The 19512-nt window shown below is 29.9% G+C and overlaps 2 protein-coding genes and 1 long non-coding RNA gene across 6 annotated transcripts; all 3 read right to left on the reverse strand.

Moving 5' to 3' along the window:
* Positions 1–704: 704 nt before the first annotated feature.
* Positions 705–3253, reverse strand: LOC102582218 (uncharacterized). 2 transcript variants are annotated; one of them, XM_006355735.2, is made up of 3 exons: positions 3157–3253; positions 1872–2821; positions 705–956 (listed from the first exon to the last, which is right to left on the reverse strand). In XM_006355735.2, exon 2 carries the CDS (start codon positions 2754–2756, stop codon positions 1875–1877), a length of 882 nt encoding a protein of 293 aa, XP_006355797.1. In that variant the 5' UTR covers positions 2757–2821; positions 3157–3253; the 3' UTR covers positions 705–956; positions 1872–1874. The 2 variants fall into 2 exon arrangements, with proteins under 2 accessions (XP_006355797.1, XP_015168019.1); XM_015312533.1 differs by having other exon boundaries at positions 1862–2821.
* A 3278-nt stretch (positions 3254–6531) lies between these two features.
* LOC102582547 (nuclear transcription factor Y subunit B-5-like) lies at positions 6532–7572 on the reverse strand. The gene has a single exon (XM_006355736.2). It carries the CDS (start codon positions 7497–7499, stop codon positions 6963–6965), a length of 537 nt encoding a protein of 178 aa, XP_006355798.1. The 5' UTR covers positions 7500–7572; the 3' UTR covers positions 6532–6962.
* A 2594-nt stretch (positions 7573–10166) lies between these two features.
* LOC102582895 (uncharacterized) lies at positions 10167–16491 on the reverse strand. 3 transcript variants are annotated; one of them, XR_001474480.1, is made up of 7 exons: positions 16322–16491; positions 15351–15451; positions 14759–14817; positions 13543–13694; positions 13216–13412; positions 11494–11661; positions 10167–10492 (listed from the first exon to the last, which is right to left on the reverse strand). It is a non-coding gene; the product is annotated as an uncharacterized lncRNA (long non-coding RNA). The 3 variants fall into 3 exon arrangements; XR_001474481.1 differs by lacking the exon at positions 15351–15451; XR_367952.2 differs by lacking the exon at positions 11494–11661.
* Between the last annotated feature and the right edge of the window lie 3021 nt (positions 16492–19512).

The following is a 19512-nucleotide window of genomic DNA, read 5'->3' on the forward strand; positions in this document are numbered from 1 at the left end:
AGATATGACTGTGACTAAACAGAACTTAGTAACTTTATATCAAAATTGCAGAGAAATATAATGTTTAAGCTAAGATAACCCAAATCAAGAACCCTTTACAGCAATTTGAATAAAAAAGATACAATTTGGATTAAACAGAACTAGTTATATTCAAGATCTGAGAAAAGGGTATATAAATAGCAAAGTATAGTACAATTTAAGCTTAACAAACTCTTTTTAGCAATTTCAAGAAGAAAAAAATACACAAATTTGATCATAAAAAATCATACCATAGAGAACATTGATGTTGTGTGTGTGTAAAGTGCATAGAAATTGTATGGATGCAAAGAGAAAGAGGAGCTACAAGAAGAGAGAAGGAATGGGTTCATTACACTAATTCTTCTTGTTTAGGGGCCATTTGGTCATAAATAATTTTTGGCATAATACATAAATCGACATTCAAATTTGGTAACCAACCGACAAGTAAACATTTTACATGTATATCTAGACAACTTGACTTGTCTTTTATTATATCAGTTTAACACTTCAACTATTAAAATAATAATCTAGATTTATTCACAATTTATATGTCACGTTAACATCAAATGTCTAAGAAATATACTGAAGACGCATTAAAATGTTTATTGTGAGATCAAATTGAGAATATATTTATATATTATGCCTGCCACATAATACAAGAAGGATTAATAAGTCAAGAAACACACTCCAACAAAGTCACGTTATATTTGATGGAAGAACAACCTTCATTTTGGTCCACCATAGGGGTCTAGTCATGACTAATTTGTCAAAAATTGGAAAATTTGATTTCATTCATATCCACTTCTAAAAGATGCCAAAATTCTTTGTTAAAGTGACCAAAAAAACAGATTAGGATGAAAAAAAGAAAAATCACTAGTCCTCCATTTCTTGATTCATCATCCCCCCTTGATTTATGGCTTCAAAAGGCCCTCATAATCCTGTAGGAATAAAATGGGTGAAAATCATATATTTTAAGAAAAAAATATAGTACGTAATTCCTTCTCATTCGTCTAAAATCATGAAATATACATTGCAACATATTATGGTCGTTTAACATTTTAAAATCCATATTCAAAAAGTATTGAGCGTAGCCGCTAACAAAATGAATGAACATTATATGAAAGATCAAAGTTCAAATCTTATTATATGAGCTAGAGAAAAATGACATACAAATGTTAAGTATAATTGAGATACGAATAAGTAGACTCAAAAACACAATAGAAACATGAATTTATGTAAATGCTTTTTACTTATGTAAGTCTTGATATAAACAGAATTACAAGTGCAAAATATGCAAAGACCTCTCATATAGACATTGAACATTTAAAGGTGTGGCTTATCGATTAATAAAATGAGTGAGCATTATGAGAGAGTAATACGATTCAAATCTGAATATATATATTGGTGGAAGCTAACACATACATATTAAAATAATCAAAGTACATGCAAACGAAATACGACAATGAAAATTGAACTCAGGAAAAAAAAAATTATCAATACCACTAAACTCTAAACCTTTGATTCAGAGGTATAAGCTACAAACACAACAACTAAATTCAATAATTATTTTCACAGATATTTTAATTGAATTGGTTAGAAAGAAATAATAGTAATGTTTTCATAGAAAAAAATTTAGGAAACTTTCAACTATTTCACTGAGAATCTATGTTCCACCATGCATTTTCAAGTGAGCTAGTTCGGTAAAAAATGACTAAAAATTCATATTCTACCTCTACCTCTACTTTAAAGAGGTTATTTTCAATACATCCTCGATTCAAGAAAAAACGATCCAGAAAATATTATAAACACACAAACCAGAAAAAGAAGAATTTATTTCTCATACATGTACTTACATATTAGATGCCTTTGCCCTTTGTATGATCAACTTTGCAAGAATTCTCCCTCAACTTTCTAACTCCACAAGAGCTCTCAATAATGCAATTATCAAATATATGAGTTGTTTTTGGATTAGGACCATGAGTAATCACACAAGTATAGTCCTCTGAACTCTCCATTTCATCTAAATCCCCACAAGTACTATTTTTCACCTCAATTGAACAAGGGATTTCAACTTTTAACTTTGCTCCAAATAGGACATGGAATTTTTCACTAGTTACTTTTGGATCAATAAGAGCAAGTCCAATGCTCTCTGATTCCATCTTGTTATTTGAATGCTTTTTAGTGATGGGGTTTGGTGGTTTTCTATCATAACCAAAAAGGTTCCCATTCTGACTTGTTTGAAACTGAGACGTAGAAGTAATTTCTGATTCCAGCTTGTTATTTGGAGGCTTTTTAGTGAAGGGGTTTGGTGGTTTTCTATCATAACCAAAAGGGTTTCCAAGATTGTCATTTTGCATGCCATCAAGTGTCGAATTTGAGCTAACAATGCATTCAGCATCATACAGTCGATCCTGACTTGTTTGAAACCGAGGCATGTTGTTTGGAGTTGTCTTAATGATTGGGAGCTTTTTATTGATGGGGTTTGGTGATTTTCTATCATAACCAAAAGGATTCCCAATATTGAGATTTTGCATGCCATCAAGAAGGGAATTTGGGCTAGTGACAATTTCATTGTCATACCGTCGATCTCGACTTGTTTGGATAGTTCCAATGTCAGATAGACTTCTAGTCAAAAGGCCATTAAAAATTCTTGGAGAACCTAAGAAGGATGAAATTGGTTTATTTGTGTGATTTTGTGTGGAATTGTGAGATGGATAATTTGAACTCTGATCAGCCATATATGAACCTTTGTTTGCTAATTAATTAGTTGTCATGATCCCCCCTCTTCTTGATTTATAGACTACTGCATATTAAAAGCAAGTTATGTCAAAAAAGAAATTAAAAAAAATTGATAGGATGTAGATTATGTAAACTTAAATGAAATGACATGATAGAAAACTAATGGAAAGAATATAAAAAGGTAGACTCATAAAGATATAAAGAAATTTAGCATATAATATCAATCAAATTAACTCGAGATAAATGAAATGAGTTTATTTCATGCTCAATATAAAAACTTAAATGAAATAACATGATCGAAAACTAATCAAAAAAAAATCTAGCATATATTAATAAGTAAACTCGAGATAAATGAAACATGACAACTATTCTAAAACGGGAGATTAATAAGAAATTTACCAAAAACAGCAACCACTATTGCCTTCCATGAACTTCTTAAAAACAAAAGAACAAAGAGTATGATTTTTTTGCTAAAGAGTATGCCCTTTAATAGCTAGCTAAAACTCCAAATTTATATCCAAACAATCTATTTCTTAAAACATTATTATATATCAATGGTATAAATTCTATTTTTATATTATTTTTTAGTGAATTTTAATTTTGCTATTTAGAAAAAGGTGTTTGTGTATTTTGAGTTGATTTAATAATGTTTGTACTTATCTCTTGTCATCATTTCAAGCATTTTTGGACTCATTCAACATTTGTCTGCTTTCGTGTGCCGATAATATTTAATGGCGGATTCAGATCATAATGTATAAATTTTAATAAATTTTATATTTTTATCCAGAAATTTAATAAATATATACACAAATGTAATTTTTATTAAATATATTAAATTTTTAATAATTTTAATTTAAAATTTCGATTCGACAAACAATAGGATAAAGATGCAAAAATTCCCCATCTCGAACTGCTCTTTTCTGCCACCCATCTCACTTCTCTTGTAGGCACGAAAAAAGCACTGCTTATTTTCTAAAATAAATAAATAATTGAATTTAGTAATATTTATTATGTGTATATATAAAAATAATATTAATCTTATATTGTAATTTTTGAGTGAAATCAAATGAATCCTAAACTCCATAGGTTCGCCTGTTAATAAATAGTTGTGTATTGTTTCACTATTTGTTTATATTTATTTATAGTTATTGTATTGTTTATGTGGTTTTTATGTTTGATTTTTATTGTCTTTTATCGTATTTTATATTTCGATCATCGTATTATTTTATTATAATTATTGCTCAGTATGTTTTATCATGCTTTTACTTCTATTACTTTTTATGAACTGTTTTTTGTTGAGTCGAAGGTCAATCGAAAATAATTTTTAATCTTTTAAACAAAAATAAGGTACATTTTACTACATTTTATGCGGCTATACTATATTGTTATTATTTTGCGTTTAACTGAGCTCAAGTATAATTATGGAGTACTTTTTATTGGAAAAATTTATACATTAATATTTGGAATACATATTTTATAGTATAAGACCATTCTAAATTTACGTACTCTACGTCATAAATTTATTTTAGAAAATTGAAATGACTGCGTTACTTAATTCATTCTTGTTATTGTTACTTTCTTATAAGAAATTCTCATTTTTCGAATTTATCTATTGAGCACAACTCTTGCTTGGATAGGTCATTTAATCTTTTATTATTTGCTAAGATTTTTTATTTTTTTTGTAGTTGTTTTTTCTTAATTGTAATTGGTTAACTCTAATTTTTCATATGGCATATTAAAATAATAAGATTAAAAGTATTTGTAATGTTCTACATGTATTTAGTTTGATTATAAAATTTAAATTCTTATTTATTTTATTCTTAAACCCTATATTAAATCAAAATCAGACAATAAACTAAATTAAAATGAAGAAAATATTACATTTTGTGTTATGTGCTATGGGCTTACTGCTGGACATGACAATGGGCCGGATAATAGGAAGATCAATGTATAGTATGTCAAATAGCCCAACTAATCAAAATTCACATCGCGTAAGACTTATTAAAAAGGGAAGAGTATGCAGAATAACAAACATTTAGCATATCATAGGTACTATAGCTACAGTTTAAGAAAATTGTAATTCACGGCTATAGTTTTTCCAATTTTTGTTATTCGCCTAATTTGTTTAAATCCATAATTTGTATAAGTCTATTCCTGATTGTATAAATTCAGAAATATACTAACTGAGTTCTGAAAAATTCTTAAATGTATAAATTCAGTATTTTATATACATATCCTATTTGTATATTCGCAACGAAATATACATATGGACAAAAATATACAAACTGCAGCCTCCATAGCAAACGAAACTATAGCTATGAAAAGTAATTATCGAAACTATAGTTATAGTGCTTTATTATTCTATTATGTTTGCTATTTCTAAAAATTTCTATATCAAAAACAAAAACATTACTAACAAATAAATTAATTTATAATTAATAATAGCGATTGATCACCACGTTATTTTTGAGTGTTTCGGGGTCATAAAATAGAATTTCATAATTATTGGTGTTTTTATGTGTACTAGTACATGATTTTTTTCTTGAATTTGATTGACGGGCTCCACTTGACCCAAGATTTGGTTGATCCATCGTGAATGGCTGGTAACCAATACTCACCATAACAACTGTTATTTTTATGGTGTTTCAGGTCATGAAACACGAATTTAAAATCATACTCTTTATGTGTTGATTTTTCTAAATTTGATTGACGAACTTCAATTGGCTTGATATTTGATTGGTCTATAAAAAAGGACACGGTGATTAATATTCACCATGACAAATATGGTTTTTTTGGCATTTCGAGGTCATAAAACACGAATTCACCAAGCACTCACTACAACAAAAATATCTTTTAGCGGTAATAAATAGACACATTAATAAAGAGTGTTAAAGTCTTTACCGACATTAGTTAAGTGTCTTTAGATTCAGTGTCGCTAAAGGCTTTAGGAACATCTACAAAGCTATTATCGTTAATTAATTACCGCTAAAGATTATTTTTGAGGTAGTGACTTTTAATATTCACCAAATGATAGGCAACCCTAAATATGTTTTTTAAATAATTTTGCCAGCTCATGCAAAAACACATTATAAATCTTCAGTATATATATTTAATTTCTAAATCCTTTTTAAGATTGACATCAAAAGTCATGTTTCATTTGGATAAAATATTGAAATCACAGATACATTGTAATTTTTCTTTCTTTGTCCCTTTCAATAATATTATTTATTTTGTTGGTCTTTCCACCTATGAATCTATCCAAGAATGCAAAATCCTCACTGGAGGGAGTGAAAACACTTCTTTTAATTTAATATAAGATTTGAAAAGAAACTTTGATAAAGACTTTAATAGTGACAAACTAAGCATATTTAGAATAACTCAAATTTGTGGTCCTGGATTCTAGGGTTTCAAAAATGAAAACTTTGATGATGCCATTTTACATGCCTAGTTGGCTAGTTGATACCTTTATTTTGTGAGTTTGTCAACTTTTATATTGTGTCTGTGTCAGCTTCTGTGCATTTTAATTATTTTATTCGATATAAGCTAAATTTCTTACCAACACAACCAACAAGTAACTCTCATGTCAATCAATATTTTTAGACGGATGAAAAAAAATCACCTAACCCGTCTATATCTTTGCTAAAATTTATATCCTAATTTCTCATAATTTTTATTCATTTTATTAATCGCTAGATCACTGTATGTCTCATCCTAATTTTATATATAGAAAATGAACAATAAAAAGAAAACACACAGAACTCAACATCAACAAAATCATGACCAACTAGAAATGCAAGTTAATTTACTCATCAAAAGACAAAAGTAGATTAACATTTCATAGTGTATATGTCATAACTTAAAAAGAAGTACCAAAGGTCTCATGTTCGAGCCTTATTAAGAATAGACAACCTTCCAATAGAGGAAACATTTCTCCAACCCTATGCAGCGAGAATCCAGATTAATAGGGTCAGTGTGTTTCACACACAAGATAGTTAAACCCAAAGATAAAAGAGAGAAGAAGAAGAAGCCTAAAAGATAGAAGAAAAACTCGACCCAAGTTTTTTTCATGACAATTCGTCTGGAACAGAAACTCTTGATAAATAGCGCTTCCCTTTAATGAACTTCACATGGAGCAAATCCAAATTACTCAGACTAGTAAATTCCAGATACTGAACGGTTAAACAGAGAAAAGAAGAAGAAGAAGCCTAATAAGGTCTTGTAGGGAGAAAATTGTTTTCCCCCTTACGATCCATAATGGTGATTTTGAATGGAATTGTAGATCCCCTTTGTGTTAATTCATCATCTCTTTCCCTTTGATTATCTTCAATATTATTTCCAAAACCAACACCTTTACTTTGATTAATTCTTTCACCTTCTAGCTCTCTATGCTTGTGCAAATACCTCTTCAATGGCTCAACATAATCATCAAAACCTAAACTTCCCAAAGCCCAACAAATATCATCACCATTCAAAGTCTTTCTCTTCTCATTGTGACACTTATCAGATGCTTCACCAGTCACAAAGCTAATAAACTCACTAACACATTCTTGCATAGTCTCTTTGGCTTCTTTTGAAATCTTAGCATTTGGTGGAAGAATTTGCTTCATAATTCTCCCAACATTTGCTATTGGCAACAACCTATCTTGCTCCTTATAAATCAATCCATCTTCACTAATTGAATTGTAATTAGAGCTTTCTTTATCATATTTAGACCCTAATATGTTGATATTATTATCAACCATTTTTTTTCTTTTCTTTCTATAAGAAGAAACCTAGAAGTACTTTGCTCCATTATGTGTAGGGTTTGTTTCTTTATAAGCACATATCCCTGATTTTATTATGTTTAAACTATTCGTTTTAATTTTTATATACTGACAGTGTAAACTATTTACATGTTGACGTGTGCTAATGATGTATTCTTTTATACTGTTTGTGTATATAAGTTAATTAGTTTTTTGAGTATTATATTGGAGTCGTGCAAAAGTTTAAAACTTGTGATGCATATCAAAGTCGTACAAAAGTTAAAACTTTATGATATTAATGAGAGATATAAAATTTAAGTAGCATCTATACGAAATGTAATGGCAGGCAGATTCTTGATATTGGTACAAAGTTAGGTAATATTTCTTATATGAGTATGTTTTTCAAGGATGCTAAAGATGGTTTTCTAGACTTTGTTATATGTGTATATAATATTGCTGTCATCAATTAGTGATAATATGGTCCCCTCCCCCTTCCCTCTTCTAATTACTTGCTAATTAATCTTTTAAGTTGAAACACTATAGTTTGATAACCTACTTCTAAGTAGGTTTTGACAGGAAATTGTCACTTTGGTTTCCAAGAAATAAGGGAGGCTATAAATTATATTATAACATATATAGGTTTAGCTAGGTGGCATCCATGTGTTTGAATGTGGCAGGCAAAGTTGTTTAAATTAATGAAAAAATAGGACACTAATTATTGGTGTTGATTTAGTGAGTAATTTACTCTCTCTTTAACCAAAAAAAAGAAGAAGTTAATTACTCTCTCCCCTTCCTTATTACTACCTCTGTGCCATATTAGATGGGCATCTAATTACTAAAAGGATTTGTCTCATATTACTTGATCACTTATTAAATAATTAGGATATAATTAATTAATCTTTTTTCACTTTACCACTACAATTAATATGGCTTTGAAAGTTTAAACAAATTTTAAAGATTCAATTTTTTTTCTTCAAAAAGCTAATTAATATGAACAAAGAGAAAAATAGTAAGTAAATCAAGCTATTAATGATTTCTTAATAACCGTGTAAAATAGAAAGTGTTCATCTAATATATGATGGAGGGAGTACTTGTTATGTTTTGTTTCTTGAGAGTAATCGAACTACATGAACTTTGATCGATATTTTAACATATTGATATGAGAAGGAATGCAACTTATAATATTTTTTTGTATAGTTTTTAAACATCTAAATTTAAAATTTTAAAATATTAAATAATATAATTCAATTTATCTTCGATAACTAGTAAAACTGACTCTACTAAAGCAAAAACATGACATATAAAAGTAAACAAAGTATATGCTTAAGAATTAATATCTTTGCCATCTAAATTACTCTTTTGAAGCTCTTTATATTATATAATTCCAATTCCATTTCTTTTATTCTTTTTTTCTTTGCATTCTTGACTTGATTTTTATTTTCATTAATATCAATATCAAACTTTTCCTGGCCATCGATTGACCCTACTTACTCAAAAAAAATCACGATCGGGAGTACTACCTAACTAAAGAAACATAAAAATTATCAAATTCTTGTTATTTTCAATGGGTTGTTTATAATTTTATTTTATTTTTAAAACATGAAATCGTTGCATATGAATTCCCTTGACACTCCTCGCGATTAATTTTTCAAACAATTCTCACTCATACGTGCACATTATTTTATATGTGTTATCTCACCACAAATCAAATTATTTTCAAATTTGAAAATTGTGCACTACATATCGTGAAGACGATTGAAAAAAATACGAACAATTCACTATTATCGCATGTACTACATGTAAAAATACTTGTAGAAAAATCTAAACTTCGATCATATAAAACTTCAAACATAATATGTGTGTTGTTTGTCAAAAATGGATACAACTTAAATAATTGTTAGAAAAAAATAAAGAGAAAATTACGCGGTTAAGCAAACTTATACTACTTAATTACTCATCATAGCTATAGTTTGCTATAATTACCACTCACGACTAACATTATACATCAATTACGCGGACTGACTTCGAGTTTGTATAATTAGCCACATTTGTATATGTATAATTCGCTACAACAAATTCGACTATTAGGGACAAATAATTTTATCACTTATAAATCATATTTCGTCACAAAAAATCATGTGTGACGAAAAATATTTCGTCATTCAGTCGTCCCTAAACGTGTGTCACTAAAAGTATACAAAGACGATTTAGTGCTTCGTCGCTAAATAAAGGTGTATTGACTACAAATTTATTCTTCATCCCCAAATACAATTTATTTATGACGAACTCATTCGTCAAAGTAAGTACAAAAAAATGTAGTTAATAGTGTGTTTTTGTCACTGAAAGGGTTATTAATACCGACGAAATCACTTTGTTACCAACTCTTTAGCTTAATTAATGACGATGTCAATTGTCTCTAAAGTTATATGTATTTCGTAGTTGAACAAGTATAACTTCGTCACTAAAGATAACCTTTTATATACAAAAAATATTTTTCGTCCTTAAATGTATAAATCAGTGACAATTTTGTTTTTACAAAAATGGCTTAGAATTTTGTAAATAAAATCGTCACTATAAGTTATCATTATTAGTAACGATAAAAATTGTGATAAATACACATTTAAATTGTAATCAAAGAATAAATTATATTATAGATCAAAAGGCGATTTAGGAATAAAAATCATGTAGTCAATGAAGAAGTAAAATCTCACAAAAATGAGATTGTCTTGATAAATACAATGTAATCCAATCATTGTGCTACTTTCTCCACTCTTGTGAGTTCTTTCCACTTTTTTTTGAAGAGAAACAACATTTCAAACAATTATATCCAACTCATTTGATAGCTTTGTTGATGAAATTGCCTTGAAAACTTCCCTTTACCAAGTGGGATCTCTAATATCATCTTCTTTTCATAGACTACTTCTATTCTCAAGACCCTTTTTCTAGCTTTTCCGCGAACGACAAGCTTTCTTGATTCCAATTAAATCTGCATCCTTTTACAAAAAAAAAAATAGTTACTTTAAAATACTATTCAAATGAAAAAAAAATATGGTGGAATATATATATATACTAGATGGCTGGAGTTCGTGTCAGCACAAGACCAATAACAATAATATGCAGAAGGAAAAACTTTACTTAAACAAAATTAGACGACTTTACTTGTAACAATTTGAAAAAATATAACAGCTTTAAGCATGAACTTTTCTATCTCCTCTGAATAGAGTTGAAAGAATCTTGATGTCATGCTTATTTGTACAGAGGAATGAGAAAAACAGAAAGTAGAGCTAGAAGCCTGGTATAAAAGGGAATAAACAATTACAAGTTGAAATGACATTGCTAAAATGCAAACCATTACATAAACATGCGAATTGGGAATTTGTCAACCAGTTTCAAGGACAAAATACAGAGTAACCCAAACAATTATTTCATTAATTCTTCGAGAAACATAATCCAATATTTTTTTTAAATGTGCACCCTCAACCTAATCAACTAGTATGCAGGAGACAAATTTCTTAACATAAAAGTCTTTAAATATCAAATTGCATACATGAAAATGATGTAAACTTACGAAGGAGAACTGCAGGCCAAAAAAAAAAATATAGAGTGAACTAAAACCAAAAGGAAAACATAAAAATGCAAAAGAGTTATCCATAATGAGAAAGATCGTTTACCGTAAGAACTTTAAAGAACGCCACTACAAGATGTTTTGGTAGTGATTTTGGGCAAAAGTTGTAATCAAAGAGGTTGAGTTGTTAGTTCTTTTCAACAACATACCCTGTGTAATCCCACAAAGTGAAATCTGGGGAGGATAAAGTCTGCACAAATCTTACCACTATCTTGGAGGTACAACAACTGTTTCCTATCGACCCTCGGCTCTGATGTTGGTTCATTATTCATTCTAACTCAATTCTTAGCTATTTAGGCATCAAGATGTACAATTTACACAGGTGGCATCAACAAAAATACTAATGTTACAATGTTTATGCACTTGTACCTTTTAAAACACTGCTATGCTGAAAAAGATCTGCATATTCCATATGATTCTCCTTTCAATAGGTGACCTTCCAAGTTTTCTTTAGATAGTTACTTGAACTTCTTTCACTTGTTCTTTATGATAGAAAGATGCTTTGACTTGCTTAATTGTTGTTCATGTATGTACTTCCTAGCCAGAGGTAAACTTTGTTGAAGTTAATTTTAATTCTACTGTTTGGCATCAATATAATTTTATTCAAATAGCTAGCAAAAATATTGCAATGTGATTTGATGTTAAAATTAGTATAAGCAAATCTCAAGACAAGTGCGGTACATAATACTATAGGCTAGATCGCAAAACAAGGGACGTGAATATAATAATCACAATTAATTACGGAGTCTAAGATGACAAACTATACAAAAAAAGACTTCAATTCAGAAGTAAATGAACTAGATGTTAATTTGAAGTTTATTCTTCTTATTTTAATTGATGGCCTTCCAAAATTATCTTTAGCTAATTACTCCAAATTCTCCTACATATCTTTCTGAATCTCAGAACTTAATTTCTTTCTTTACCTATTCCTCAAACAAGAGGTTCTAACAATTTTAATCATGGTCAGTTTAATTTGCTAAACTTTAGGTATGACTATATGTTGAAGCTCTTTTTTTTCTTTTAGTGTTTTCTTTCTTTTTGTGTTTTCTTTCTTTTTTTGATGACATTTAGTGTTTTCTTTCTTCTATAAGCGAGTTTTATTTTTTCCTTATCATGACTCAAAAATATTACAAAGATCCATCTTTCACTTTATTGATCATTTGAGTAAAATATATAACAGGTGAGGGAGGCTTAGCAAATAAATGTACTAGCTTAATTCAACAACAGAAATTGAAGCAACAATTAGAGAGTACAATAAATATGGCTATTTCTTTCTTTCAGATATGCACCATTTTTAAGGAAAGAACTGAATCTACTATGTACCTTACTGCAGAATGTACTGAGGCAGGAAACTGAAGTTTTATGTTATCTTTTGAGAGCGTAAATGGACTTTCCACCACTTCTTCATTATTATTTTCAAAGAAGATGAAGATGTTGAGTGAACTGGATGGAGATATATAGAAATGGAGGAGATTCACACAAGGAATAAATCAACCTAAAAGAGATACATGATTTGAAATGTAGTCTTCAACTATGTGATGAACCCACAGGGTTGGAGTTTACTTTATCAAGTCTGACTCAAGATAGTTACGAATGACTTTTTACTTTGATCCATTTTCTAGCAACAATTAGTATGTGTTTGACATTCAAGTCTGACTCAAGATAGTTACGAATGACTTTTTACTTTGATCCATTTTCTAGCAACAATTAGTATGTGTTTGACATTCAAGTCTGACTCAAGATAGTTACGAATGACTTTTTACTTTGATCCATTTTCTAGCAACAATTAGTATGTGTTTGACATTCAAGTCTGACTCAAGATAGTTACGAATGACTTTTTACTTTGATCCATTTTCTAGCAACAATTAGTATGTGTTTGACATTCAAGTCTGACTCAAGATAGTTACGAATGACTTTTTACTTTGATCCATTTTCTAGCAACAATTAGTATGTGTTTGACATTCAAGTCTGACTCAAGATAGTTACGAATGACTTTTTACTTTGATCCATTTTCTAGCAACAATTAGTATGTGTTGACATTCCAAAATTTTGCTTGTTATTGCAGTTAGGAAGGGGTAAAAGAGCATGTACCTAACTCCCTTTGAACTACTATATATTTCATCCAAAATTGTCATCTTCCTTCAAGGCTTTAATATCCACTTGTGATTCGATATCCACACCAAACGCTAGAAGGGAAGCCGTGTGTGCCCCACACTGGAAGAGGTCCATGATGGAGGATATGAGTGCACTTGAGAAGAATGAGACATGAAAAATTGTTGATTTACCTCCTGTAAAGAAGACTATGTGATCTACAAATATATAGCAGCCATAAAGAAATTACCAACATATTCTAAAAGCTTGGCTAAAGAGATGAGAAGATGGATGAAAGTTAAAATGACAAAATTGGCATCACAATACCATCCACATGCACTATGTATAAGAAATCGCCTGATTCCAACAGTTTCACATTGCTGAAAGTTGAGTACTTGCGAATGAATTATTTTATCCCGAGAGCCATTTAATGGAGCAAAGAGGACTCCTTCTGGCCCTCCACTCCATTGCATTATCACCTTTTTAAAATGAGCAAATATTTAAACCTTTTCATAAAAAATAAGTGAACTTTAAAAACTATTGCAAAATCAAATTATGATAGAAAAGAGACCATAATTTCATACAGATTAAGTAACCTATCGATATATAGAACAGAAATATTACTATAGGATGTAATACTATTAAGTACATCAAGTTCTCAAGTACCGTTTTAAACATGCATATCTGCTATAATGATAGTATGCAAGACATATTTGCATATGAAGTTTTCTTTTGCTACGAAAAGTCGAAAACAAAAGCATGATGTAGATAAGAAAAAATGTATCAGGTCATAGAACGTAAAAGAGATGCACTAATTAAACACCATGTAGTTTCTTGAAATTCCCTAATGACAAAAGCGAGAGATGACATTAGCAAATTCCCTAGCTGAGTAATCAACAAAATAAAGTGCATTTTCTCTCCAATGTTGTATTAACTTATGGGTATATTTAAGCAATCTAAACGTCATACAAGCACTGAATTATATTTGAAATTTTTGCGTTAAATAAAAGAGCTCTTTACTACAACTTTGGCTAATATGTAGCCTAAAGCACAATATCTGATAGCTGAGGTACCATTTGTGTGAAACATTAATATATTCTGAAGCTTATATAACAAGATTTACACAATATATTCTCCAAGTTATGCGAGGAAACATCTGAATGGTCTTTCTAAAATGTCAACACTCTTTGAAAGAAAGAAAATTTCAAGCTAGATTGTTCATGAGGTTTCATTAGTCGTTCAAGCAATAACTGAAATTGCAACAAAAAACCCCAAATTATACGACTATTGAGATAAGGAAAATAAATAGAATTAAGAGAGAAAATTAACTAAACGCGAGCAGTGATATTCTAAAGTTAATTCCCCCAGATGGATGCATCCCTGCACTAAATAAAGCCCCCCGAATTGAATTAATGAAGCAATAAAAGATGTAATTAATGGTCTCAAAAGTCAATACATGAGCCACAAATTGAGAAGAAGAAAAACACTTAAGCAAACGTAACTAAACTATTTCAAAATTGACAAAGATGAAGAGAGAACGCACCTGAGTGATTGAGGTGAGGGACTGCACTGAGGAGAAGGTAGTTCAACAATCAAATACCTCTGTAAAACATAAAATGTGGTAGTCATAGATGTCTAAAATCCTAAATCGATCACTTCACAAGTGATAACTAAACATTATTTGAAAGGCCACATTCAAATGTCACATTTCCTTAGCAACATAAACCATAGAGAGACAATTTAGGGAACAAGTCTGAACATTGTGAATAGAATGATTTAGCAAAAAAGTTAACATGTACTTGCAAACACTCTAGTCATACCTCTTGCAGAGGATAGTCACTAAAGTTTCCCAGATACTAAATCTGACAATAATTAGTCTTTCAGTTCCTTTGAATTCCGGACTGTTCAAAAGACAATGTGACAACCTATGTTGCTTTGACTCTTCAAAAATGTCGACGGGTTCATGTTGGGTACTCCAAAAGTAGTGCATTATTAAAGAATCAGACATGGGTATGGCCACATTTTTGGAGAGTTTGAGCAACATAGGTGACAACATAATTTACAGTTCTTCTTATTGTAACAACAATTATACAGGTCTTTAAGGTAGACAATAATTTTTGAAGTAAGAGGGCTACCAGGAAGAAACAAGGTGCTTGAGGGCCAAGGAGTATTTTTCTTCTCTTTTCCCCCCTTTGCTCTCTTAAAAATGCATAACCTCATTCCCCCAAAAGGCAAACTGCCAAAATACTTTCAGTCACTCACTTCAGTTGTAGCAAGTACAATAAAACTAATGAAAAGCAAAGATATTGATCAGACCTATTTCAAGTTAACTCCAAAGTGGGGAATGCATATACTTGAAAGAACATAGTACAGGGCTCAGCAGTAAACAAAACATACTAGGGATTCTATACAAGGAGAAAACAACAATTATCCATGTTCATTCCAGTAAAAACAGAAGAGAAAGGAAATAGGCCAATTACACATTCTAAATTTTAAGACTACCTACAATTTAAACAACTCATCTAAAGACAGGGCAGTCATAAAAATTTTCTTTTGCTTTTCTTTAGGTATCAAATAGGTAACAAGCAGACAAATAAAAAAAACATGTTCATTGAATTACATAATTTGTCAACTTCGTCCGTTCAACTGTTTTGATAATCAATAATTTTTCTTGGCAAAGCTCACAACCATTGAGAAACAGTTTTTGTTCAAAACTCCAACCATCAGGACAAGGCCCATTAGCCTTGTAATTCATAAATTAAGAAAGAAAATCAAGAGATTTCACAGAAGAATGCCCTATAGAAGCCACCATTTCAGTCATTCCAGTTGTTAAATCTTTACCCAAAGGAAGCAAATGGGGCCGCAAGAAAGTTCTCACTTCAGTTGGAATCTTGAAATGAGAAAGATCAAAACTTTTGTACCCTAAGAACTCTAATACAAATATACAATCTCTTACTGGAGACCCTTTTTTTGAAAAGCACACACTCTTAACAATTAGACCGTAACCAAAAATGAATTGAACCAACATTTAACTACAAACAAATTGCAAACAATTTCGGGTACAAACTCTACTAGAAATAAAAAAAGAGAATTACAAAGTACTGACCTTTTCTGTTCGACTAGTGGCAACTCACTCTGTAGGGAAGATGACGAAGAAAGGGGATGTATTCAGTTGAGCTCTGAAAATTCGTGAGTTGAGGAGGGGGAATTTAGCCCTTTGAAAAGAGGGGAAAATAGAGGGGATTGTACCCGGCAGTTCTGAAATTTTTTAGTCAAATTTTCTACTTACCCCATAATATGCAACTAAAATCTCAGAAGATGGTGTCTAATATTGTCTTTTAACTGTTTTTCTCTTTTTATTTCATTTTTTTGTGATTAAAAATTTTTGAGAGATAGAACTAACTAAATAATAAAATTTACTTCAACCTTATTGAAATTGATACTATACAATACAAAATAAAAAGCAACGAAAAAAGACAAAATATCTAAACAAAGAAAATCTAAAATATAGAACAAACTCATTAAAATAATTCATTTAATATTCAAATTGCTAATGATCTTTTCAATAGATAAAAATGTAAAGAAATTGTAAAAATGACTAATATTATTTATTTAAATTCAAAATGTAATGACCCGGTATAGAACGAACTCATTAAACTAATTCATTTATTATTCAAATTGCTAATTATATTTTTATTATATAAAAATTTAAAGAAATTGTAAATTTAATAATATTATTTATTTAAATTCAAAATGTAATAACCCGGTAGGTCATTTTTGGATTTTTCGTTAAATTTACCATTTTGCACTCCCGATATCGACCCCAAGTCTTCTATGTTTGAGTTTTGAAAAGTTGATTTTGAACTTTGAGTTGAAAGTTGAGAATCTTATATGTTTTGTGTTTGAAATGCTTATATTGTTAAGAAAGCGGCTTTGGAGTCTTTTGGAGTTTCGAGTGTTAGAATGGAATTATGTCGATTCCACCAGTCCTGAAATGTGGAATCTAAGCTGTGAGAGTTGTTGGTTTCAGATTTCGAGTCTTTTGGAGGTCCTAAGTTGTGAAATTGGGGTAAATTTAGCCTTTGAGTTGACTTTGGTCAACATTCAAGGTTCGGATGCTCGGATTGGGATTCTGAGAGTTTCGTTGGACTCGGGGGATGATTTTAGGCCTAGGTGAGGTTTTGGCTGATTTTTGAGAGATCCCAAGCTTGTTTTAGCATTTAGGCATTGAGTTAGTTTCTTGTGTTTCTCACGGATGTCGGGTCAAGGAGACCTAAGATTCGTGTTTTGATGGTTCTATTGAGTTTGAAACGTCGAGTATAATTGATTCACATATTTATTTTGTGTTTACGGGGTTCCAAACAAATTATGAGGATCCTTTCGATGATTTTTTAGTTGACTGAATTTTTTGTTCTGTGTGCTGAAGCCAACCCTCCACGATCGCGAAGGGGTGCCTGTGTTTGCAAGAGGTCAAAGCTTTGACCTACGGGTTCGTGGGGCTCATTTATGTTGGGTTGAGGCCGACTTGTTTTGGTGGGAATAAACAAGTGTTATCATGTCCATTTTTTATAAACACACTCAATCGTAATATTATGAAAATAAAAGACATTCATGCGCATTTATTTTGTAAAAAATAATTATTTTTCCTTTCATAACGCTACACAACTAAATTTGTAGGTCAAACACATGATATTATTAAGCCTTTATTTATTCGTGAAGACCTTAATTTTAATTATTCGTTATTTATAATCATTAATTGCATTTTAATGTTATAATTATTTAATGAGCTCTAATAGGTATGAATGAATAATATTTGTAACAAAGTACGAAAATTCAAGTTTATTCACGGACAACCCTTATTTTGGGATGATCTTTAATTTTTGTCCCTCAATTGTTGGTCTTTAATTTTTGTCTATAGTGCTCATTTTAAAGATAATTTATTGTCCGGATAATTCTTAACTATGACTTAATTTCACTATTGAAACCTTTTAAGATAATATTTTTCCCTAACATAAGTTCGGTGTTATCCAATTCGAAAGGCATACCTTTATCCTTAATACTAAAAAACAAATCGCTAAGGCAACATATCTGAGTTCTAACTTTTTCATATAATGTAGAACTTATAGTCAAGTGAGTATGTTTATTGCCTTAAAATATCCTGAATGTCTATCTTATGGATAAACGTTTGAACTTATGCATAATGGATAACATACCTAAGTTCTAACGTTTGCCTATAAGACAAAAGTTATGGTCAATTAAGCATGTTCACTATTTAAAAATATCTCGAACGTCTGCCTCATAGACAAAAGTGAAAAATTATAAAATACAGGCTATTTTTAAAAAAAAATTGTTAAGTAGAGCCAATATATTAAGATCATCCGTTATGAAAGTTATTTTTATAAAACTTTTCTAATGGGAAGACAAAATATCAAGATCAACCCATCTTTGGGTCATTTTTGAACTTAACACATATAAGAGCTAAGTTGAAAGGCTGATCTTTAAGAGTAAAAATGATCAAAACTGAATTCAATATATTAATAAATCCTCTTTACATTGTGGACAAAATAATTTCAAACATAACCGACTTGCATTGCAATTGTAACCATTGTTGATAAATAATAAAATTGAATCAATTGTTTTCTAATTGAAGATATTTATGAATTAAAAATAATTTGTAGTAAAATTAAGATATATCGTTTAATCAATTTTATATTTAAGCCTTTGGATTTAACAAAGTAAAATAATTATTTGTATTAATGGAGTAATAGTCATAATTAAGTTGCAAGTGACTTTAATTTGATCAAATGAGTTACATACTCAATTAAAACACTTTTAAAAAAAATAAAAAATTTAAATTAGTAAAAAGACTTTATCTATATATAATTATTCTATGTGATATCACGACCCTAATTCACAATAGGATTTATGCTTGCATCGTCAGTTGCCTTTTCATAAGATATAGTTCGTCGTTGTGATATTATTCTATGGTTTCAATTTGTTATTTCCTATAGGAAGTACTTGAAAAAATTATTTGTGAGTTGTCACTTGTAATCGTAAACAAGTGTAGCCAAGTTTATTGTATATTCACCTATAAAAATAAATTCATAGCAAATAATTAAATTATTCAGCTATAAATTTTAAATTGTCGCTATTTAAACATTGTATATTTTGTGACAAAACTATGTTGTCACTAAGTCGCAAGTTAACTAGAGACACTAAAATCATCGTCACTATTTGCTTTTATTATTAATGACAAAAACTAAAGTCACAATTAAATATAAAAATTTGTGGCTAAAG

This window comes from Solanum tuberosum, unplaced genomic scaffold, assembly GCF_000226075.1.
Source record: "Solanum tuberosum cultivar DM 1-3 516 R44 unplaced genomic scaffold, SolTub_3.0 scf00208, whole genome shotgun sequence".
Taxonomy (NCBI): Eukaryota; Viridiplantae; Streptophyta; class Magnoliopsida; order Solanales; family Solanaceae; genus Solanum; species Solanum tuberosum.